Here is a 24,992-nt window from a genome sequence, read left to right as displayed (position 1 = left end):
CCTTGTTGACTGCCGCATCTTTTGTGTATTTGTGCTTATCATGTGTTGATGCCTCTTGGAGTGGTGTGGTGGCCTAGAAGTGGAGCTCTCGCCTCACTGTCAGGATGCTGTGAGTTCAATCCTAGATAGAGGCAGATATTTCTCTCTCTGGGCACACTTGAGAATATATCTGCTGAACAAACTTCACACTGGCGACAGGTAGGGCATCTGGCCATTAAACACTCTGTTAGCTCCATTCAGTTGCCCAGACTCTACCCTGCAAGGGATTATGGGGTCATGAAACGATGATGATGAGGTGATACCACTTCTTCAGACAACCAAGGTTGCTTTCTCCTGAAGCTTGGACGAGTCACTCCCTTAAATTGTGAAAGCACTTAAAATAGACCTTCCACTCATGTCAGCAAGGGTGGATGGAGACCAAGTGTCCATATGTTTTTAAGGCAGTCGCCCCAAATAGAAATGGAATTGTCGACCAGGGTTCTGAAATGTTCAGGAGCTTTTGAATCTGGTCAACCTTGATCATACGAATGCTATTACAGGCGTAAGTCCGAGGACCAGTTGTAAGTCACTCTTTTTAGTGCTGTTGTAACTTTGAACAGTCACTAACTGAATGGTTGTAAGCGGAAGACTACTGTATCTTTCTGGTTTTTCTCACAAATATGACAAATATATACAAATACTACAAAAGTACTTTTGGTCTGGAAAAAAGAAAGACCAATGGGAGTTCAGCTGTACCCACCATCTCTCTTTCTGTCCTCCTCTCTTCCCCCTTTCTTTGTTATATATACCATGTTTCCCTGAAAATAAGACGGGGTCTTATTTTCTTTTGACGACCCCCCCCCCCCCCGAAATAAGTGAAATTGGCCTTATTTTGGGGGAGGTCTTATTATTTTTGAGGTGCAGCAGGCAGCGAGCTTGGTCACCTCATGGCTGTTGCAATATTTTCGGGGAGAGCTTATTTTAGCGCATGCACTCAAAAGCCCAATTGGGTTTATTATCCGGAGAGGTCTTATTTTCGGGGAAACGGGGTATGTGCAGAATATACATACATATATATAAATTATATGGCCGTGTGTTTTCTTAGCATTTTGGCTTGTCTCCAAGAAATGTTTTCTTCTCCAAACTGGACTGCATGTTCTCTCTTTCTAGTTTGGCTGGACCCATGTGACTTTGCTAATAGTTGTTACCCAGTCGCACCTCATCATTCACAACCTGTTTGAAGGAATGATCTGGTGAGTCAGCGCAGCGGGCAGGGTACGCCGCTCCCCTCCATCCTTTGCTGGGGAGGATGGGCTTGGCAGCATCCAGTACGAAAGACCTTGTGCATGTAGCTGCTGCATGATGGGTCCTACGGAGAGGAAGACTTCCTAGGTCTCTGGCTCAAGGGGTGGGGGTGGGGAGGTGTGTTAATGGGCTGGGGGCTGAGGGGCGCTTCCGGTCTCCACAAAGCAGAAGACCTTGCTCAAGTCTCAAAACCTCTCTAGGCGACTGTGCTTTTACTAAAGATGAGGGGATTGCCCCTTGGGAGTCTTGAGCAGTAGTGATTACACATTAATCCACACGCACGATTGCCTTGAAGCATCTTCCAGAAGCTTTTCTCTCGCTTGAGCATGGTGTGAAAGGCGCACATCAGGCCTAAGTACGCAGAGTGCTTTTGAGCATTGCAATTTGCCAGTCCAGCTCTGATAATTGGGGGGGGGGGGTCAGAGCTTAATGGGTGTTTTTTGGTTCAGTTCTGGGTGAAGGGATATCCATTTGGGACTCTTTGCAACTGTAATTTTTTTTTTTTGGGGGGGGGGTCTTTTTTCAAGCCACCTCTAGGTGCTAAGGAACCGGAAAGACACTTTTGCAACACAGAGGGCTTCCTTCAGCTGGAAGGGGCCAAGCACAGCAGGTGTACAGGGCGGGGCATAACCTTTTCCTAGGGGGTCACAGCAACACTTGTAATAACAACACAAATAATTCATACACCATTCGAAAGCCCATCAAAAACTGAGTTTATTGACACGATTTAATAGTCAGTATGACCACCATTAGCCCTTCGAACAGCATTCAAACGAGGTGGATAAGAACACAACAAATCTTCAAACAGTTCCGTTCGATTTTCCAGATTTTCCAGAGGGCGGGGCATAACCTTTTCCTAGGGGGTCACAGCAAGATCGACAGCAGTTTACAACTTCCGCGACACCTCATTTTAAAGCCCATAAAAAACTGAATTGAATGAGCTATTAAATGTTAAATTTGTTTCGGTTGAAACTTTGAGAATGAATTTGGAAACTGTGTTGAAAAATCTGGAAAATCGAACGGAACTGTTTGAAGATTTGTTGTGTTCTTATCCACCTCGTTTGAATGCTGTTCGAAGGGCTAATGGTGGTCATACTGACTATTAAATCGTGTCAATAAACTCAGTTTTTGATGGGCTTTCGAATGGTGTATGAATTATTTGTGTTGTTATTACAAGTGTTGCTGTGACCCCCTAGGAAAAGGTTATGCCCCGCCCTGTAAATGTTTGACCAGATCTGGGCGAACATCCACTTACGCTTTGCCAGTTCGCAAACAGTCTTTCAGAAGAATATTTATCCACACGAACCTTATCTCGCTTGGCGAGCTGCCAGATAACTAATTAGTTCCAAAGGCAGGTCAAGGCAACAGTTGGCACAGAGTCCCTTATAGTCACAAACAAAACTTTCCAGATTGAAGGAACAAATTGTTTCCTGCAAAAGCCCCCTCCCCGTTTGCTCCTCTTTTGTTTCCTATGGAAGGGGAAACACTGTCCAACTGTGGCTTTACTCCCAAGTTGACCCTGCTTTCTTAGTTGTTCTTGTCTTCTGGCAGCTCTGGGAACAGGCTCCAGCTGTTCCTCTGCCTCACTGCCGTCTAGCTCCCTCTCTGCCTCCGGTGCAGAGCCCTCGTCTGAGCTTTCCCCAGCCCCCAACCTCCTCACTGTCCGACTCTGCTGCCAGCTCCGCTGGCTAGCGGGGGACCACAATGCCATCCATGCATTGACTGACCTAATTGCCAGTTTCCCCCAGGGATGCAACCTTGATTCTTAAACCAGGCATGCTAACAGCAACACTGCCCTCATGTTGGGTCTAGTTCAGAGCTCTCCAAACTTGGCAAAACTTGAACATTTGTAGACTTCATTTCCATTTGACCACCAGTGTGTAGGACACAACAGAATAAATACTAGCTGACACCATGGAACAAATTGTGTCAGTTTCACCAAAACTTCACATCCAAGATTGCTGCAGGCATTTTTAGATTGTGAGGATTTTGGTCGTTGTTATTGTTGTTAATAGAAGTTTCTTCAGGTTGTCTTGACATTTTTTCAAAAGCATCTTGCCGTTTTTGTCACGGAATTCCCAGTGATTAAACCGGCCTGCTTCACCCCGAGTTCATTTTTGGAGGCCTGAAAACAGTTAATAGAAGTTGATTCACACCTCTGGGTTTTTTAAAAATAAAATGATGAGAAATCCATTTACCAAAATAGACCTTGGCCTTTATTAAGAAGAAGAGCACGATGATGATGATGATGTAATTTCTAAACTAAGCTTTGCATCAGCAAGAGAATTAATTCAAACTGTAACGATGAAACCAATATTAAAAATGGGGCTTTTCAAAAATTAAAGGCACAGGCTCCTTTATTGCTATTTAAGGCCTATACAAGAAATGTAGGCATAAATTAGAGCAACTTAGGCAAGTTTCCTTTTGTTGGTGGTTTAGCACCCTGGGGGTGGAATGATGGGGTGGATGGGTACAGTCGTGAGAGGAAAGGGGCTAGGTATTTCTGCCTGTTTTTTTAGGGTTTCGATGGGGGAAGTTAGTGGAAATATTAATGATATTGAGCCTTTAAAAAAAAAAGTGAAGCATGTCCCAGCTGAGAACTGCCAAATTTCAGATCTGTTGGCTTCAAGGTTACAAAGATATTTATTTATATATATACAATAAAATATGATTATATTTTTATAAAAGACAAATTTGCCTGTGGGGATTCTCAGTCATGGTTGTCCCAAAAGTGTTTTTTTTTTTTTCAAGAGGCCTCTGGACTTTATGGTTTTCCTTGAAGACATTTCGCTCCTCATTTGAGAAGCTTCTTCAGCTCTGACTGAATGGTGGGGAATGGAAGGATTGATACTCCTTGCAGACTGCTGGTCATTTGCATCCTTTGAGCGGGTTGTTGAGGCCACATGGAGGTTTACCTCTGTCCTCAGAGTCACCTGAATGGTGCAAATGGTTCCTGTAGTCTGTAATTCTTTTTTCTCTGGAAATCCATTCCTACTCCCACACCATTCCAAGGGTGTCCATCCCAAATTGTATAGCTAAAAGTCTCCAAGTGCTTCAAGGACCCTCTCAAATGACCAGCTGTCTGCAAGGAATGGGACAACCAGGACCTGGATGACAGAAAATCTTTACAGATTTGAGCTATTCAATTTGGGATGAACACCCTTGGAATAGTGTGGGAAGAGGAATGGATTTCCAGAGAAAAAAATGCAGACTACAGGAACCATTAGTATTACTCAGGTGATCCTGAGGACACAGATAAATCTCCAAGTGCTTCAAGGACCCTCTAAAAGGATGCAAATGATCAGCTGTCTGCAAGGAATATAAATCCTTCCATTCCCTACCATCCAGTCACAGCTGAAGAAGATTCTTGGATGATAAGCAAAAGTCTTTAAAAAAAACCCCAGAAAGTCCAGCTACCTCTTGGGAAAAAAAGCACCTTTGTGACAAATAGCTTTGAGGAGTTAATAGGGAGCAGCTTCCAAGGAGAGGGCGGGGGGCAAAGCTCTTTAAGGACCCTCGCTGGTTGTTTAGGGCAGATCCTCTATCCAAAACCGCCTTCCCTGGCCTGGTCTCCAGATGGGTTGAGTGTCCCAACTAGCATTGTCCAAGCAAAGAGCCCCCTTGGTTGGCAGTTCTATTATCCTGACTACAGGTGAATCAAATTCTCCCTTCTCTTTTGCCCACCTTGGATGCTGTCTAGGTTTATTGTCCCGATTTCCTGTGTCATCTGCAATGACATCATGGCATACATGTTTGGATTCTTTTTCGGACGTACCCCGCTGATTAAGGTCGGTTCCTATGTTGGGGTGCTTGGAGCATCTGCAGTGGACAGCCTTGGTTTCAGTTAAGGACAAAGTCATCCATGTGCCACTCCAACTGATGGAACAGAATAAGAATGACAGAATAACAGTGTCAGGGTTCCAAATTGCATCCAAAATTAAATCAGAGTCCAAGGCAAAGGATTGCTCAACATTCCGATTTATTAAGAGAGCCACGTTGGCCCATCTGGGAAAACCCGAATCTGAAAGCTTCCCAGTTTTCCCCTCCCAGTTGGAAGTTAAAGATCTTGCCCCCACACCACAAGTCCATCACGTGGTCCAATCTCCCACTGCCATGCTGGCAGTTCCACCCATCCAGTTCCGGTCAGGTGCAGAGGTGCAAAGACAAAGGATGACCTTGGCTTTCTAGAAAGAATGTTGTTATGGCTACATAGCATCTAACTTCATACAATCCCCCCCTCCCATTTTCCCACAATAGAAAATGCATAGCAGAATAATAGAAAGTGTGGCAGGCCAAAGATCCACAAGAAAAGATGGCTGCAAGCCTGACAAATAGAGTTTGAAGGGCCCTTTGAGGTCTTCTAGTCCAACCCCCTGTTGAAACAGGAGACTCTATACCATTTCAGACAAATGGTGGTTCAATCTTTTCTTTAAAACCTCCAGTATTGGAACACACACAACTTCTGGAGGGGAGGCATTCCACTGGTTAATTGTTCTCATTGTTAGGAAATTTCTCCTTAGTTCTAAGTTGATTCTCTCCTTGATTAGTTTCCATCCATTGCTTCTTGTTCTACCCTCAGGTGCCTTGGAGAATAGCTTGACCCCCCTCTTCTCTCTGACAGTCCTTCAAATATTGGAAGGCTGCTATCATGACACTCCTAGTTGTCCTCTTCTGTTTTAGTTTTGGAAATCCTGCATGTTTTGGTCTTGAGCTCCCTGCTTTCTTTTTCTCTCTTTTTCTCTTTATTTATTCATTCCTTTTTTTTACCTGCAGTTGTCCCCAAAGAAAACCTGGGAAGGGTTCATTGGAGGATTCTTTGCCACTGTCGTGTTTGGCCTTTTAGTAAGTGTTTGTTTTACTTTAATAAGAACCACACAATTGAGAGGAGAAACTAGGAAGAATGTGGACACTTTTATAATAGGCATTGGATGCAGGAAATTCATCAGGAAATTCACACAGAAAGGCTTATACAGACTGAAAAAGATATGAGCAAACAACCCTTTTTTTGGAATGAAGACAATTTGAACACTAAGAGAGACTACAGGAACTGGAAATGTTCCTTCATGAGAACAGCGAGGAGGGATAACATAGGTTTCTCACTCTCCATTGTTCCAAGATTTAAGTCTCAGGCAGACCAATTCCAATGTCAATGTTTGAAACAGCCTCCCAAAATTAAGAGTTTAGCAATATGGATGACCCAGGTGTGTGATGGGCTTCCATTCACCGGATGGGAAGTCACTGTAAGACTCTCTCTCTTATGTGGATGAAAGATTGGATTGAGTTAAAAAAATAAAAGAACACTGATTTTAGAAGGCCATGACTTGCAGTTAGGATGGCACCCGTTTATATGGGACAGCAAAAATAAAACCCACAAGTTATTTTCGGAAACATTTAACTTTGCTACAAGTATGGCAAAAAAAACAACCCTAAAAAAAACCACTATATTAAAATTCCGAATTGGCTATCAATGATGGAAGCATTAATCTACCCAAATGTATTAGACATAGATAAAATAAAAAGATATAAAGATTACTAAACAATCAGGGAGAATTAAAAACAAGATTAGAACTAAAAGAACAGGGCATAGACATTGATTGGTGGTCATATATGCAGATAGAGGCTAGATATATAAAGAATAGTACAGATTCCAAACAGAACCGCAAGATCTAGATAATGTTTTACAAGGTACAGAGGATAAATTGATCAAGAAATTATACAACTACTTATTGAATTACAGAATGGAGGAGGAAGTAGTTAAAGAAACTATGATAACTTGAGCCAAAAATTTTGGCTACAGTATTGATTTGGAGAAATGGGAAAAATTTTTGAATGAAAATTATAAATGACAATGGCAGTAGCCTACAAGGAAAATATGTATAAAATGTTCTATAGATGGCATCTCCCACCAGCGAGACTGGCTAAAATGTACCCGAACCTATCACCGGATTGTTGGAAATGTAGGCAAAATCAAGGAACATATTACCACATGTGGTGGTCATGTCCAAAGGCTAAACAATATTGGAATAGAATAAGAAAATGGCTTGAAGAAATTACTAAACAGATAATTAATGCCAAGAAAATTCCATTGAAGTATCCAGCTGATGTTAGCTTGAAAGAAAACCCACCTTTATTGAGCAAAAAGTTTCATGGCTTCTACCAGCTTGAGAGGGTTATGCAAATAGGCCTCAGTTAACGATGTTCGGTGACTGAATGAGTGGGATTTAAAACTGGCCATTGAAGTTTCACCAATCCCAGCAGCCCTACAGTCATGTGATCACCATTTCCAACCTTCCCTACCCGAGACTTGCCATTTCCCGCTGGCTTCCCCATTGACGCTGGTTGTTGGAAGCCGTGAGGAGGCCCTCACTTAATGACTTGCGATCCTCACAGCGACTGCTGGAATTGCTGTTAGGCTGAGTTATGCGGCCATGTGACAGCATGCTTTAGGACCATGTGAAGTTTAGCGACAGAAATCCTGTCCCACAAATGGTACTGATGGTTAGAAATGAGGAGAAAAGGCCGGGAGAGAAAAACACAGACAAGTTAAGAATTGGAAAATATGGTATTAAGAATGTGTGATAGGTAGGAATCAGATATATATTTGTAGCATTAGTAATTATATAAAAGAAAGAATCAACAGACAGGTAATCTGACTAACTACACATACCTATGTAATGGATATAAAATGTAATTGTTGTAAGATCTAATCACTATATGGAAACGTTTATGCCAGAAAGGTCACACTATGTCCAATGTTTTTAATGTTTATCTAATAAAAAACTTAAAAAAAGAAAAGAAAGAAATCCTGATCCATTGACCATAGTTAACAGAGAACTACCTGTACTTAAGCCTTAGAAAAATGGTTAGTTTTATTCCTTCTGGTTTTCATATATACTAGTTTGATCTATTTTTAAGGCACCATGGTGGAAATTAACTCTTCGATTCTTCTGTTTTTCTATCAATCCCCACCAAGCTATCATATCTGATGTCCGGATACAGATGTTTCATATGTCCAGTCGAATTCAACAACGACACCAACAGCTTCACAGTGGACTGTGAGCCTTCAGAGCTTTTCCAGCTGCAAGAATATAACATCGCTCTTGTGCTTCAGTCTGTGATTGGATGGGTAGGCTTTTCGATTCAGCTTCTCAATTTGCCCTCACAATGTCTCACAATGTCTCAAATATGTGTTCCTTTTCACAAGCTGAAAGGTGGGGGTGGGGGGATTATGACCATCGTATTTCTGGGAGGGAGGAATAAGGTCCATTTTGGTCCCTAAAACTCTCCAGCCCCTAAAAAAAATATTTGGATCAATATTTCTCTTTTTAGGAGAGACAAAATGGGCAGATAAGATGTTAAGCTTTTTGCAAGGCTTATAACAGGTGTGTGTCTGTGTACTTAATAGTTCTTAACATAAGCTTTATTTTAATATATTAAGAATGTATATGAACATAAATGTAAACTAGGAATATATTTATATAACTATATTTAACAAATATCTAATATATTCCTAATATATTTCTTAACTGCTTATCTCCCTTTCGTTTTTCAAATCCGCAATGTTTGGATGAAAATTACTTGCCTCCCTTTTACCTGGTCTCATGCCCTTTACCTCCAAGCAGGCAGAAGAAGGAATTGCGGCTATAGTTCAAGGGTTGCCCACCACGGTTGAGTTGCCAAAAGTGAAATTAGTGTGTGGTGATGCCAAAAACAAGATTCGGTCCATCCGTGTCTCACTGTTGACCTCCAAGGTTGGATCAGGACGGTATAGGAAGCCAAATCTCTGCCAAAACTGAACTAAAGGATGAATGCAAACAGAGGCTCTTAAGATATCCCCCAGAACCTAGGGTTGAGTTCCAGACCATATCAGTTTAATTTCTCTCATAAATGAGCCTTTGGCCTTTAATTTGACTTCAGTTAAAAATGGTCAAACTCTGAAGGTGTGATTTATAACAAACACACTTTCTTGTAGGAGATGACTAGCCTGATCCTGAAGGAGGGATCAAATGCGTTATCAGCCTCGAGTCCCTTCATGCCCACAAGAGATCTGAGTCCAGCACAGTTTGAATTCCATTGATTCTTATCCACTGCCAGTTTACTTTGACTGTTAGTAGTTCAGATTCTTGCAGAGAGCATTAGCTTGCAATAAAACAACCCCCTCGACTTCTGGTTTTCCCATGCTTGACACTTCTGTTGGCAATTCATGTGCCCCAGCTGGTAAAGCAGGAGCTTATCTTGGGGAAGTAATGGCCTGAAAGCTGAACCTCGGGGGGTGGGGGTGGAGGTGGGGGTGGGACAAGGTGGTTGGCGTCCCTCTTCTCCCCTTCTTGCAGATGTGAGGCATGCCATTCACCTGGCCCGTTTTCCTTATTTCCCTCTCCTTCTTGCAGAAGACAGTCCGGATGTACCCCTTCCAGATCCACAGCATTGCCCTCTCCACGTTTGCATCCCTGATCGGACCTTTTGGGGGCTTCTTCGCCAGCGGTTTCAAAAGAGCGTTCAAAATCAAGGTAGGCCACACCTGAGCATCAGCATCAGCCTACCAGGGCCCATGAATCTTTTGAGAAAAAGGTCTAATCCAAGGCTTGGCAACCTTAAACACTCAAAGAGCCACAAAGGTCTTAACCAGAAGCCCCCCGTTCAATTCTGGAGCCAACTGGAAGTCTGGTTCCCCCACACCATAGAGTCTCCCCTTAGCACGCAGAGCTGGCTGGAGAATTCTGGGAGTTGAAGTCCACAAGTCTTCAAGTTGCCAAGTTTGAAGACCGCTGATTTAAATCCTGTTCCAAATTAGTTGTCACAGGCAAAGAGTGGATTCTCTGTCCTTAATATCTTAAGTCTTCCCGTATCCTCTGCTTAAGTTCTACCAGGGTTTTTCTTGGCCTAAAGCAAGCAGGGCTGGAAAACCGTCTCAAATCTTGGTCCAATAGTTTTTTTTTCAGAGTCAAATATCGGTGTCTATCGGTAGGAATGAGATATTCCCCAAATGATTGCTTTTGCCCAGAATCTTAGCCAACAACTGCCCACCTCTAATCTTCTGATGTTTTATTTTGCATTCTTGCCCTGAGGATGGACTGGATGTCCTCAAGGACAGCCTTCCCATTCTAGCTTTCAGTGACATAAGTTCAAAAGCTATTCTCATTTGGGGTTTTTTCCCCCCTAGCTCTCTCATGGATTAAATATGGGAATTCATGAAAGCTCAATCAAAAGGAGTGTTGGGGTGGCCTAGAGGTGGTGCTCTCGCTTCACAATTAGGAGGCTGTGAGTTTGATCCTAGGAAGAGGCAGATATTTCCCTTTCTCGCCGCGATGAGAATATACCTGCTGAACAAATCTTCACATTGGTGACAGGAAGGGCATCCGGCCAGTAAACACTCAGCTCCATTTAGTTGCCCAGACCCGCAAGGGATTATGGGATTGTTAAAAGAGGATGATAACTTTAGTATGGATGTTAGTCACACCCCTCAATTATTTTGGGATCAACTGTTTGAGCAGCTATGAAAGCCCCCAGTGCGATTGGTGGGGTGGCCTGGAGGGGGAGCTCTTGTCTCACAATCAAAAGGCTTGTGAGTTCGATTCTAGGAAGAGGCAGATATTTCTCTTTCTGGCCATGATGAGAATATCCCTGCTGAACAAAACTTCATTGGCAACAGGGAAGTGCATCCGGCCAGTAAAACACTCTGCTAGCTCCATTCAGTTGCTCAGATTCTACACTGCAAGGGATTATGGGGGTCCTTAAAAGAAGAAGAAGAAGAAGATGATGATGATGATGATGAAAGCTTAATAAAACGTTTTCCTTTTTTATTGGCAGGATTTTGCCAACACCATTCCTGGGCATGGTGGCATCATGGATCGATTCGACTGCCAGTACTTAATGGCCACTTTTGTCAATGTGTATATTGCCAGTTTTATCAGGTAGTGTGTATGTGTCCTCCCCAGTGAGCTGCACAAGGCTTTTTTTGAAAGGGAAGCAAGGGGAGTGAGCTCAAAGGTGCTTTTTCAAGAAGCAACTTCCTTGGTTTTTTTTCTTTGAAGATGTCTCACTTCTCATCCCAGAAGCTTCTTCAGCTCTGACTGGATGGTGGAGGATGGAAGGATTTATATTGCTTGCAGACAGCTGGTCCTTTGCATTCCTTTTGTCAAAATTAAACATGGCTCTCTCAACCGAGGAGGAGCAATACGAAATCATCAGAGCCATGGTGGCACAGTGGTTAGAGCGCAGTGCTGCAGGCTACTTCTGCTGCAGTCCGACAGTTCGAATATCACCAGGCTCAAGGTTGACTCAGCCTTCCATCCTTCTGAGGTCGGTAAAATGAGGACCCAGATTGTTTTGGGGCAAGAGGCTGATTCCATAAACTGCTTAGAAAGGGCTGTAAAGGACTGTAAAGCGGTATATACTGTATATACTCAAGTATAAGCCTAGTTTTTCAGCCCACTTTTTGAGCTGAAAAAAGCCGCCTCGGCTTATACTCAAGTCAGTGAAAAATTTGCCCGAAATGGAGGAGAAAAAGGGGCGGGGCCATGCCGCTGGGTGACGCTCGTGAATGGCCCAGCGCCCCTGTGAGTTTCCCCTCCCTCTGTGTTAGTTTGCCGCGCAGCGTGCACCGCACCATCCCCCCTCCTCACGTTCTAATGTAATGCAGGGCTATCTTACGATTCCCCTTCCTCCCCCTCCTGCCGCTCTGCAACGATGTCCCACCTCCTCCTTGTTATGGCAAGCAGCCACATAGCGATGTCTCACCTCCTCTGGTACAGTGATCCAATGATAGGAATCACTGTGCCGTGTGTCATAGGAGGCGGGACATCAGCATCACAGTGGGACATCAGCATCATGAGGTGAGTGAAGTATTTCATTGAATACACCGGTATTGTGTGATAATAATTTGTTATGCAGAGCAAATTTTTACAATGGCTACTGTATATTTAATGGGCACAGGCAGGCTGTATATGTTATTCAATGGGCAATGGCATTATTGGTATCTATTTTTATTTTTGAAATTTATCGGTAGCTGCTGCATTTCCCACCCTAGGCTTATACTCGAGTCAATAACTTTTCCAGTTTTTTGTGGTAAAATTAGGTGTCTCGGCTTATATTCGGGTCGGCCTATACTCGAGTATATACGGTAAGTCTAAGGGCTATTGCTATCTATCTCCAGCCTACAGTCCTTTTAGCAGTTCCGAGAATGCTCTACACCCATTTGCACCACTGAGGTGACCTTGAGGACACAGATGAACCTCCGAGTGGCCTCAATGACCCTCCAAAAGGATGCAAACGACCAGCTATCTGCAAGGAGTATAAATCCTTCCATTTTCCTGCAGAGTCGAGGGAGGGGTTACACGTGGATATAGTCACAGCCTGATTGATCCATAGACTGAGGGAATTTTCTTAAATGTTGCACCATTCCCTATTGGCTCCCAGTTTCCTCTCAGTCTTTTGGTCCAAGCACTGCTTTGGTTCCTAGGTAGGAAATATTATATTGCTCAAATATTCATCAAAAATTTATTCAATATTGAATTTGATTGATTGACTACTCTAAATTCTAAATTAATTGACTGCTGCCCCCAGGGACCGTAGTTTCTGTTCCGTACGAAGTAGGAGAGCCTGCCTGACGTTTCCCTCCTATCTCGCGAGGCGAGGAGCCCCGTCCAGTCCTCGGGTCCGCGGGGGTGACGGGCTCTACTCAGCAGCCGTGCGGGAGCAAAGAGGAGGTTTTAAGAGCCTCTCAGTGGCCCAGATATTCGACTTCCTGCAGAAGGGACTGATGGGGGACTCTCACATAACACCTTATGCCGCCAAGTGGTGGCTTTGACCTTGGTCCTCGGGGGGGTGGGGATGGCCATACTCCCCTTTCCCAACTCCCTCTGGTACAGCGGTTTCTGAAGGGGGCAGCGAATATCCGACCTCTCCCGGTGCATTGATTCCTGTTCTGACCCCCCCCTCTTCATACACCAAAGCACGCCAAGACAAAGATACTTCAAGGATTTATTAACACACAGACCAGACCTTGGCAGCAATCCAGCACAGACTGACCTTGGCAGCAATCCAGCCTGCCAAGAGAGCCACGATAACTTCTCCACCTCTAGTAAATACGTTGATTCCTGCAACGAGCTTGTGAAAAGCCATTCCTTTTATAGTCTTGAGAGGAGCCTAATTACCACCAGTTGAGTTCAATTATCTCCTGTAACTGTGTAACGGTTCTTTACGCCTATTAGCCCTCCATTGCTGGGCACTGAGGACCAACTCCCTTGTCTCCTCCCCACTGCTCCAATGCATGATGTCAGGATCACACTCCCTTGTCTCCTCCCCACTGCTCCAAGGCTTGACTTCGGGAGCATTCTCCCTTTGGCTCTCACCACTGCTCCAGGCTTCAGGTGCCTTCTGGTGGCCAACCAGCCTCTCTGCGCCCTGCTCAGAGTCGGAACCCTTTCCAGGGTCCTCCACATCTTCCAGAGCCAACTAATAGGGCCCCTCGCTGTCAGAGTCTGGTGGCAGCTCCTACGGCTCCTGCTGGGCCACAACAATTCCCCACATGGGATCTCCCTCTCGTCCTCAGAGCTTTGACGGGGGGAGGGGACTTTGAAACATTGCGGACAGTGCACCTTAGGTTGCTATCATTGAAGGTGGCATTCCTGGTCGCCATTATGTCGGCCAGGCGCATCTCTGAATTGGGAGCCCTATCCTCCAAAGACGATCTCTGCCAATTCCACTAGGATTGGGTGGCCTTCTCCTGGACCCTACCTTTCTTCCAAAGATTAATTCCCCATTTCACAGGGCACAAGAGATCATTTTGCCTAACTTTTGTCCGTTCCCCTTCTCACAACAGGGAGTGTCTCTAGCACCGCCTTGATGTACGCCGCGGCCTGCACATCTATCTTAGGCACACGTCAGAGGTGTGCAGATCTGAGCCCCTCTTCATTTCCTTTCAGCCCGGCTCCTTGTCTTCAGCCCCAGTTGGCAGGTGGTTGAGGCAGGCTATTGTCATCGCCTATGAGGCAGCTGGTCAGACACCTCCCTCGGGGATCACGGCCCACTCCACTACAGCGGCGTGGTCCACCAGGGCCCCATTTGAGGACATTTGTCAGGCGGCCACTTGGTCGTCTCTGACCCCCTTCATCTGGCACTATCGACTGGATGTTTTCACATTTGCAGAGGCGTCCTTTGGATGCAGGGTCCTACGGCAGGTAGCAACCACCCCTCCGCCTGGGTCTTAAGTTCCCACCCTGGGACTGAGCTCGGGTACATCCCAAGTGTAACCCCTACCTCAACTCTACAGGGAAAAGAACATTGGTCCTTACCTGAACGTGTCTTTTCTGTAGAGAAGAGGGAGGGGTTACAACCCGCCCTAGTTAACTATAGAGTTGGCCGGGGGGGTGGGGGAGTGCTGTGGTCTGCTTGTGTTTTGCAGGTGTCGTCCTTTGACCTCAAGGAAACTGGGAGCCAATAGGGAATGGAGGAACATTTAAGAAAATTCCCTTAGTCTATGGACCAATAGGCGGTGACTATTTCCCACGTGTAACCCCTCCCTCTCCTCTACAGAAAAGACACGTTCAGGTAAGGACCAACCTTCTTTTCCCACCATCCAGTCAGATCTAAAGAAGCTTCTTGAATGAGAAGTGAAACGTCTTCAAAGAAAAGCCAGAAAGTCCAGTGGCCTCTTGCAAAAAACCCAACAACACTTTTGGGACTACCAGGACCCAGAGGACGGAGAATCTGCATAGACAAGGGGAGTGAGCCTCCCACCGATCCTGTAGGAAGAGCCTATCTGACCATCCCCCCATTCTTGTTTTCCTCTTTCCAGGGGCCCCAATCCGAGCAGACTCATCCAGCAGCTCTTAACCCTGCGGCCTGATCAGCAGCTAAACATCTTCAACACGCTAAAGGCTCACCTGGTCGACAAGGGGGTGCTCCCCACTTCTGAGGACGCGTAGGCAGCTCGTCGATCGGACTGTGGCTGAGCAAGGACCCCTCCTCTCCTCCCACCTGCCATAGCACCACTGCCCACCCATCCAACTTGCCCTGTCCAGCACAATAACCGAGCCTCTCTTCACTTTCTCCTTCCTCTTATATCAAAAGGGGGGTGTCAGTGGCTTTTGGGGGGACGGGACCGTTTGTTTCCAAGCAGACAGGAGAGGGGGCTTCACTGGGGAGGAATTTGAGGCGCAGCGGGGGAACAGACCTGGCTGAGGGTTTTAGAAGGCAGCTTTTCTCCCCTTCAGAGCCGCACTTGGGTTTTTCTCAACCTGGGGGTGGTTGGGGTGCATGTGTCTCCTTTATTCTTTCCCCAGGGAGAGAGGGGAGAAAGGAAGCAGGTGGCAGCAAGGAAATACTTCTCCACAGCTCAGAAGACAACAGGGGTGTGGTTGTGCACTGACGTTCCCTCCTGAATTCTATTGTGTAGCAAAAACGGTTGTGGCACTTGATCAAACTTTCCGGAGACCAGAATAACCACGACACTTCCCACGTCGGCCTCCCCAGTCTGGATGGATGGGAAGACAGACAGAGAGGGGGGGAAAGATACATAAATAGAGTAGAGACAGAAAGAGAGAGTGTGTGTGCGTGTGTGCGTACGCATGCGTGTGTTGAGCGTGCACTCACATTGGCCATTTCCCCCCTACAGAAAAGCTACGAGAACCTCCAATACTAGATTGTTTCAAAACAAAATTTCTTTTCCCTGTAAACAGCTGGTGCTGTGTTGTGTCCGTAGCCTTGCTGCCTCTACTACGCTCTGTTCATGGGGGAGCTTTCTGGGCCTGGAAACCTCTCTCCGGGGAGGCTGGGAGTGGCTGGGAAGAGGATCGGTTGGGATCTTAACCTCATTCCCATCCTGATCTCCCCAATACATCCGCTGCATGTAGAGGAATGAGAAGATGATCCCACCCATTGCTGGCTTCCTTCCCAGCCCATGTTCATGGATGAGAAGGCCAAAATGACACACACACACACACCCCAGTGGCCTTCAGGACGTGTGATTGTCACCCCTTGCCAAGGAAGGGGTAGGCAGGCAGAATCACTCTTGGTAACCCCAAACCATTTGCCGTCCGGAAAATCGGCACAAAAAATGAGTTTGCTTCTCAAAGGGAGCTAATTTTAAGCCAGTGCCCTCAAGGACATCAAAGTGGGCCCGTCTTCTGTCCTGTGGCTCCTGCAGATGCTCTAATCTGGATGGAGGCTTGTTATGGTCTCGCTAGAAGCGAAGGCACGGCAGGAAGGAAGTGAGCCGGGCTGCGTACGGAGAGAACTTGGGTGAATATTGATCAAAGTGAAAAGAACAGAGCAGGCTGGGGAAGGCAGGGTGCCTGACGTCGTTGGCATCAACCTACTTGGCTCCAGAGAAACCTGTTTGATTTGCGTGTGTGGGGTGTGTCCCCTAATGCATAGAGGGGGGCTCTCCCCACCTCCATCCACAGCGTAGTACCTGATACCCAAATGTCAGAGGAAACTAAGAACAAAGTGAAGAGAATGTTTCTGTTTACCTTTTCAAAAAGGCTCTAAGAGAAACCTGAAAAGAGGTGGGGCTTAGGACCAAACCAGATGTAAAGTCGTACAGGCAGATGAACCCTTTGAATGGAATTTTGTCCTGGATACGGAAGCTGTGGGTTCTGTTGTCTGTTCTGCATGAGCTGCTTGGCCTGCAGCCTTAACCATCGGCCACCCTACCTTTGCTATGGGGCAGGGGAAGCTACTAAGGCCCTGATAGCGAACCTATGGCACGCCTGCCAGAGGTGGCACGCAGAGCCCTCTCTCTGGGCATGGACACCATGTCCAGCTGCTTTTCTGGTTTCCAGTGCACTCATGCATGCCGGCTAGCTGGTCTTCATGTGTGCTGAAAACCCAAAGACCAGCTGGCCGGCGCACACGCATGTACACCAGCCACCTGGTCTTTGGGTTTTCGGCACCCCAGCACGTGCATGCACACCAGCCAGCAGGTGTTCGTGCATGCTGGAGTGCCGAGAACCCAAAGACCAGGTGGCCGGTGCACATGGGCTGCCTGTGGGCTGGCCAATTGGTCTTTGGGTTTCCGGCGCATGCAAAGACTAGCTGGCCGGCGTGCATGCGCGTGCGTTCCGGTTTGGGCACTCTGTGCTGAAAAGTTTTGCCACCACTACACTAAGGCATTCGGCAGCATAAAGAGAACACCAGAAGGACGTCCCTGGGTTCAAGAGGTCCCAGGATGGGCCATGGCATCGTTTTAGAAATCCTTGTAGGACTTGGATCCCAGGCCTCGTCCCCCATATATCTTCAGCAACCGTCCTGTGAAGGTGTGCATGTGGGGGGGGGGCCCTCTGGAGCTGGACTTAAAAGGGTTGGCGGTGATACTGCCGATAGATGTGGACAGTGGGTTGTATGGTGTGTGCGTGAAGCAGTTGGACGCCAGTCGTGGGCCAGCTCTTTCATTCCACCCTGTCCAACAGCTCTAAACAGGGGGAGGCAAAGTGTAGCATTTTAAAAACAGGCTCTCAACCTCAGCACGTTGAAGCCCCCCAAGTTCTTGAACATTGCTGAGGTGAAGAAAGATGGTTTTTAAGGAATTGGATAATGTTCTCCTGACCTTCTGCGTGATGTTTGCCAGAAGGGCCTCCGAATGCCTCTTTGAAGAAGAAGCAGCAAGGCTCTCTGGAGTCCTGGAGAAAGGTCTATAACCCTGTAGCTTTTAGGGGGTCTCCAAACTTGAAGACTTGTGGACTTCAGCAACACATGCTGGTTGGGGAATTCTGGGAATTGCAGCCCACAAGTCTTGAAGTCTCCAACCCTAACCCCTGCTGTAACTGAAAAAGCCATGTGCCCCTTCCTCTTTCTCCCCCTCCCCTTCCTCATATTTCCTTCTGCTAAACAACGCCAGACGTTGGTAGTTCTAGTGCCCCACCAGCCTCCTGTAGGCAGCACCTAAAGCTGGCAATATTAGTCCGGCCAGCGTAGCTATACGATCACCGTAAATCATCCTAGCCTTTCGCTCCGTTCAGAAATTGTATTTCCTACTCTGCGATTCTTTTTTCTCTCCCTTTCCTTTCCTTCTTCCCCTGCCCTCTGCTTATTTCTCTGTGCGGTGTCCTTTTGAGGAAGGGGGGTTGATGGTTATATTGTTTCTTTGCAAAACGTTCATAAGGCGGGAGGGTCTGCAGGATGGGGTCAAAAAAAGTCAGGGCGGCGGGGCCACACCAGCGCAGTCAAAACCTCCACAATTTTTCAACGTGTGCTGCCAAGCAGGTGGAGTGTCTTCCATTGCACTCTTTTGGCCGCCATCTTGACTCTTGACCACACCCAACAGGCAGCCTCGCCCATAAGCTAATCTTTGAGTTGTATGGGTTTTAATTTTCATTGTTGTTATTGTTTTGTTCTGACTGTCAGAATGTGAATTACTGTACAAAGGCATTTTACCCTATTTATATATTGTAATGTTATTAAATAAAAGGTATCTAAAGTAATTGTTCGTACACGCAACTTTGGGAAAAGGGGGCGGATTTCAACTCAGTTAGTTGAAGCTGAGGGTTCCCAGAAGAGCATTTCATGTGAATCCACCTTTGTGAGCCGTACCATCTGCGCCATCCTTGGTTGGCACCCAGAAGTTGGGTGAACCGGATTTCTTTCGGCTTCTGTGGATGACTCATGACCAGGGGCGAAACTCTGTGAAGTCTGCTACCAGTTTGCCTTGTGCGCACGTGCGCACCGCAGGTGCTACCGTGCAGCGCTGAAAAAAGATTAAGGTAAGTAAAACAGTGAAGGGGGGGGACAGCTGTGCCGCGTGATTTGGATTTGCTAGGAAGCAGGATTTCCTGCTTTTTAGTGAATATAAATCGCCCAGCGCAGGTGATTGTTGAACAGCTGATTGTTGGAATGTTAAAAAAATGCTACTGGTTTGGGTGAACTGGTAGTTCTGATGGTTGCACAGCTGATCGTTGGAACTACCGGGAATTGGTAGCATTTTTTCCTTACCGGTTCGGACAATCTGGTCCGAACTGGTAGCATTTCACCCCTGCTCATGACCAAAGTTTGTAAAATATTGGGGCAAAGTGGGGGCATGTGCCATAAACATAACTAAACATGAAACACAGAAAACTCCCATTAGATTTATATTGTCTTGCAGTGAGTCATGGGTGCAATTTTACAACCTTTCTTGCCATAGTTGTTAAGTGAATCACTGCAGTTGTAAAGATAGTAACATCTGGCTTCCCCCATTGACTTGCTTCCCAGAAGGTCACCAATCGGGAACAGGGGACCCTGGGACGCGGCAACTGTCATCAACATGAACCGGTTTGCCAAACAACCAAAATTTCATCACTGCCTGCAATGTTTGTAAAAATAGGTGTTCTCTTTTTTCAAGGAGGAGTCAATAGTAGCCCTAGAGTTTGTCCTCGGGTTCACTGTGTAAAGACAGTGGCCACTTGAAGACTTGTGGACTTTAACTCCCAGAATTCCCCAGCCAGCATAACTTACTCTCTTGTAATCCCTTCCTCTGCAATCTCTCCATTTACATCAAAGGTCTTCAAACATGGCCACTTTAAGACTTGTGGACTTCAACTCCCAGAATTCTCTAGCAGCATAATTTCCAGTTTTCCTGTTGGGCTGGTTTTTCGCGCTCTGGAAGCTTCAGGGAAACCTCCAGAAGGTGAAAAACGGCCTCAAAAGAAGGCCAAAGTCATCTGGCCAGTGTGCACATGTGCTTTCCGGCTGACAGGGCAATGCCTTACATGCTCTGACAAATGGCTCCATGTGCCACCTGTGGCTCACCATCCTCAACTCTTCTACCTAAAGGGCAAGTTGAGACCAAAAGATGGAGGTGGTGGCAACATGATGTAGGTCAGGGTTGTGCAACCTTTGCAACTTTGAGACTTCCAATCGTGCTGGGTGGGGACTTCTGGGAGTTCAAGTCCACAAATCCACCCGTGACCTAGATGAGTGCATCACTGCCTTTTAGTCATTTCCCAACCTGGTGGGCTGAAACGAGCAGACGAAATGCTTCAAGGACTTCCTAGCTGGTCTTTCCCACCCTCCCCCGCTCTGCTTTACTCCATCAGCTTCATATGCAGACGTCTCACTTCCTCAAAGCTGGTGAGACAGCAGCTCCTGCATGTTCAGCCACCCAGGGCGGGGGAGCATGACACGCATGGGGTTTTTGCAGAGGAACCCTCTGGAGAACAATGGAGCTGAATGCAACCAAGGGCCTACTCGAGAATGAAGGGTGACCCCCCCATTAGGTTCTTCTGGCCAGTGAAATGAACTAAGGCCAGACTCAACATCTGGAAAGGGAGCAAGCTGATACTGCACTACAAGGAAGCGGGAGAGAACAATCTGCATGTTGCAGAAAGCCCCAAGCTGGGTAGGCGGAAGTTGTTGGCAAACCCAACGCGACTTTGCTTTTCTCGAGGAAGCCCAGACGTCGGTCGAATAACATCTCTCCAGCGCTCACCATCTGGAGCAGGGAAAAGGAACCCCCTCCCCTGTGGAAGCAAACCTTACACCTGGAGCTGGGATGTCTCTCAAATTTCCTCGTCACTGGGATTTCCATCTGAAGAAGGAAATATCCAAAATAGGTATTCTCTTCTTTTCAAGGAGGAGTCATAGTAACCCTAGATTTTGTCCTCGGGGAGTCACTGTGTAAAGCAGAGGTCTTCAAATTTGGCCACTTTAAGGCTTGTGGACTTCAACTCCCAGAATTCTCCAGCCAGCTCCGCGGAGGAAGGGATTACAAGAGAGTAAATTATGCTGGCTGGAGAATTCTGGGAGTTGGAAGTCCACAAGTCTTAAAGTGGCCAAGTTTGGGGACCTCTGGTGCAAAGGTTGTGAAAATGTGGAGTTGCTACCTTTCCTGGCTGCGTAGAGGTTTAAACCTAAGTGAGCCACTCAAGGCTCTCCACTCTTCCTCCCTCAGCCTGTCTCTTATGGGTCTCGGGGTTGCTTTGGTTTTGAAAGTGTTGTGCTGAGGTCCAACCCTCCTCCTAGCCATAGTCAAATGTTGTCTTTTGAGACGAAGAGCTCTATCTGCTGATAGGCCATTTCAGGCTCTGATTTAAACACATCACCCCGTTGAATGTGATTCTTCTGCAGTTCCGTGTTGCAGGCAGGTTGTGTGTGTGTGTGTGTGTGTGTGTGTGTGTGTGTTATTTTTACTATTGGTTCTGTGGCTTGGTGAGCCTGGCAGGGAAAGGATATTGCAAAATCCCCATTCCCTCCCGACTCTAGGGCCAGCCAGAGGTGGCATTTGCTGGTTCTCAACTACTCAGAATTTCCGCTACCAGTTCTCCAGAAGCTTTCAGAACCTGTTGGATTTCACTGCTGCTCTCACCCCTTCTGATTTTCTAACGGCCAAAGGAGGGCTCTTAGTTGTGCCATCCAAATCCATCAAATCGTTTTCTTTTTTCCTTTTGCCAAGAAGGGACTCCTGCAAGGTTGACAGCATCCATTTCTTCCTTTTTCAATCACCTTTCAGGCTGTGTCAAATGAGGGAAAGTGTATTGAAACAGGAGGGGAATCTTGGTTGAAGACTGATGTTTCTGGTGGAGCAATCTTTTGGGCCATAGCATCTGTATATGAATCGGATCCAGTTGCGCCTGCAAAATCTCCATGTTGAGGATGCATTCTTTGCTTTGAGCAGTTAAGCCAAACACCTGACCCTCAGCCAGGTCTTCTGGGCTAACACCCAACAAGTCTTCCAAGAAAAGGATCCTGCAGGAAATGGGTTCTGTGAGTTCTGATCTCGCCAGTTGCTTTCCCCAAGGATCCCTGCTGTGCTAGGTCTTAGCACCTGCCAGTGGGCAGGATCTAATGATCCTAACCTTCACGAGCATTTTGTCATTTGAGAGGCATTTCATCTCACTGCTCCTGAAGGAGGAAGAGCTCTGCTCTGTTTCCAAGAACCTTCTGGAGAAATTAGTAGTTCCCTGGTCAACCATGGTTGACTTAACCATTCTCCAACACCTTCCCTTTTCCGTCCAACTTCCCCCTCCCATTTTCATTTCCTCCACCATCCCTCTCAACCCTCCAGTGCAGCATTTCTCCCCATCCTTTATGGAGGAAACATATTTGAGCTTCAATTTACTATTTGAGGTCTTTTGTTCTCCTTGTTCTTTTTTTCTAACTAAAGATGTTTGTACTGTTGGTAAAGTTGGAGTTCCCCTCACTTGCAAATTCCTCCGCTTTAATGTGGTTGGGAGTTTTATGGTACCATTTGTAATAGCTTTCTCTTGTTATTGTTAGTTGCGAAGTCGTGTCCGACCCATCGTGACTCCATGGACAATGTTCCTCCAGGCCTTCCTGTCCTCTACCATCCTCTGGAGTTCATTGAAGCTCCGCCAACTGCTTCAGTGACTCCATCCAGCCACCTCCTTCTCTGTCATCCCCTTCTTCTTCTTCTGCCCTCCATCCTTCCCAGCATGAGGCTCTTCTCCAGGGAGTCCTTCCTTCTCAAGAGGTGGCCAAAGGATTTGAGTTTCCTCTTCAGGATCTGGCCTTTTAAAGGGCAGCCAGGGTGGATCATCTCTAGGACTGACCGGTTGGATGGCCTTGCAGTCCAAGGGACTCACAGGAGTCTTCTCCAGCTTTTTCTAAGAGAATACTAATTTGCAAATTGAGATTAATGCTGTTTTAGACTACGGCTTTGAATGGCAATTAACTAGGAGAACAAATAGAAAGAAGAATGTTGTGCTTCCTTAAATAAAAAGTGGTTAGTTTTCAGGCTTTTAAGTCACCTGCTTAAATATTTTAAACACCCAATGCAGCTATTGGAGTCTTTTGTGCCAGTCTTGGGTTTCCTTCATTTTTCTACAACAGGACACGTTCAGGCCAATTCCACATGGGTATTGTAGTCTATTTTGGGCTCTCCAACTCCTCTTCCAATCATAAAGCTAAAAAAAAAATCAGTGTTAACAGATTTTTGTATGTTGGAAAGTGAAAGGAAAACCAATCCTATTTCTGTAACACAAAACAACAGCAGGAAGTCTGTGATTCTTCTTTTACATGTGATGCAGCGCCATCTCTTCTGCATTTGTTTGCTAGGAAGAGGAGAAGGACTGAGGTTCTTGGTGCTCTCTAAGATTGGTTGTTTTCTTGCAGATGTTTAATGACCCAAGTAGGGAACACCATCAGGGTTAATAGAGAGGAGAAAAAACAACTGTGGAGTCCTTGATGCTTTCTGAGCTTGCTTGTTTTCTTGCAGACATATCTTTACCCAAACTAGTAACATCATCAGTGCTAGCCTACTGATGAGTTTGGGTAATGAAATGAAACTTTCTTCTTGAAAGAAAAAAAGCAAGCTCAGAGAGCATCAGAGAGGAAGAGGAGGACGAGGAGGAGGAATTAAAGAAAGAATAGGATTTTGATGTCTGCCCTTCCTTCTATGGTAGTCACCAACTTAACTTTTTCCTTTCCTCGTTTAATCCTTCTTACTCCAAATCTCCGTATAAACCATCAATTCAGTAACAAAAAGTCTATACAGTATAAGGTTTCCAGTCTTATTTTAAGAAAATGGCTATCGTTTGTTCCCCGACTCTGCTTTGACAGTCTCGAGTGATTTGTGGTCATGGTTTGCAAGGGTGAGACCTCCAGACTCGGGAACAGAGGCTAAGCTTTGTCATAAGAAAATTGGGGAGCTAAAGTCAATTCTGGAACTCCTTGGACGTTACGGAGATTTCCCTGTAGAACTTGTCAAGAGTTGGGATTCTAGTTAGTTAGTTAGTTAGTTAGTTAGTTAGTTTGTCAAACGTGTACAAGGTAACAGGTATAAGTATAAACATGGACATGAACACAGGAAATGGGTACAAATAAATGGGGACAGTAGGACAGGGACGGAAGGCACATTGGTCTGCTTATGCACACTCCCTTTATGGACCTCTTAGGAATGGGGTGAGGTCCATGGTAGACAGTTTGAGGTTAAAGTTTTGGGGGCCTGAGGATGCAACAATAGAGTCAGGTAGAACATTCCAGGCATTGACCACTCTTGCTGAAGTCGTACTTTCTGCAATCGAGTTTGGAGCGGTTTACCTTGAGTTTGTGTCTATTGTTTGCCCGTGTATTATTGAGGTTGAAGCTGAAGTAGTTGTCAACAGGTAGGATGTTGTAGCAGATAATTTTGTGTACTACGCTTAGGTCAGACCTTAATCAGCCTAGTTCTAGGTTCTCCAAGCTCAAAATTTACACCCTGGTGTCGTAAGGGATTCTATTGTGAGCAGAGGAGTGGAGGACTCTTCTCGTGAAATATTTCTGGACTCGCTCGATCATATTAATGTCCGATATACAGTGTGGATTCCAGGCAGACCAGCTGTATTCAAGAATTGGTCTGAATTCTGCTGCCTTCTTGCAATCTTTGAGTCTGGTGTCACACACACACACACACACGTACACACACACACCAATTTTCAAGAGGCATGTTGCTTGCACGAATCATCAAAGGAATGAGACGAATCAAAATGGAAAGAGACAAACTTTTTCTTTCTTTCTTTTTAAATTTCACACCCTCAATTTCCTCCTGCCTCACCCATCAGCAGCCAGCAGAGAGCACCCAGGAACAAATTCTAGATTTCTTTAGATTTCCCCCTGCATCTCTCTGTTTGAGAAAAGTTACGGGGGTTTTCCAGAGTGGGTCTCTTTGGCTGGATGATCTGGACTGAACTAAGCTGGGGTGAAATGGCAGCATATGGGGGCAAAATCCTTACACACCATCAGCTGAGGTTCTGAGCTGCTGCACCACAAGTTCTCCAGAAGTTTCATTTCCACTT

General features: G+C 46.0%; 2 protein-coding genes across 3 annotated transcripts in view; both read left to right on the top strand.

Annotated features, from left to right (window-relative positions):
* The window catches only part of CDS2 (CDP-diacylglycerol synthase 2), a 39,304-nt gene extending 20,597 nt beyond the window's left edge, over nucleotides 1-18,707 (top strand). For both annotated transcript variants that reach the window (XM_087706056.1, XM_087706057.1), the window contains 7 exons: nucleotides 1,150-1,232; nucleotides 4,985-5,072; nucleotides 6,058-6,126; nucleotides 8,258-8,410; nucleotides 9,675-9,794; nucleotides 11,095-11,198; nucleotides 15,083-18,707. In XM_087706056.1, coding sequence (XP_087562182.1) covers nucleotides 1,150-1,232; nucleotides 4,985-5,072; nucleotides 6,058-6,126; nucleotides 8,258-8,410; nucleotides 9,675-9,794; nucleotides 11,095-11,198; nucleotides 15,083-15,212 — 747 coding nt within the window. In that variant the 3' untranslated portion in view covers nucleotides 15,213-18,707. The remainder of the gene's footprint in view (nucleotides 1-1,149; nucleotides 1,233-4,984; nucleotides 5,073-6,057; nucleotides 6,127-8,257; nucleotides 8,411-9,674; nucleotides 9,795-11,094; nucleotides 11,199-15,082) is intronic.
* A 1,725-nt stretch (nucleotides 18,708-20,432) lies between these two features.
* ARHGAP25 (Rho GTPase activating protein 25) overlaps nucleotides 20,433-24,992 on the top strand; it is a 33,901-nt gene continuing 29,341 nt past the window's right edge. Inside the window, exon 1 of the mRNA XM_087706055.1 lies at nucleotides 20,433-20,813. Coding sequence (XP_087562181.1) covers nucleotides 20,753-20,813 — 61 coding nt within the window. The 5' untranslated portion in view covers nucleotides 20,433-20,752. The remainder of the gene's footprint in view (nucleotides 20,814-24,992) is intronic.

Source organism: Thamnophis sirtalis, unplaced genomic scaffold (genome assembly GCF_051295495.1).
Source record: "Thamnophis sirtalis isolate CommonGarterSnake01/CBP01778 unplaced genomic scaffold, rThaSir2_p1.2 scaffold_2, whole genome shotgun sequence".
Classification (NCBI taxonomy): Eukaryota; Metazoa; Chordata; class Lepidosauria; order Squamata; family Natricidae; genus Thamnophis; species Thamnophis sirtalis.
The sequence above is the reverse complement of the archived record's forward strand: the minus strand, read 5'-3'. Positions and strand labels throughout refer to the sequence as shown.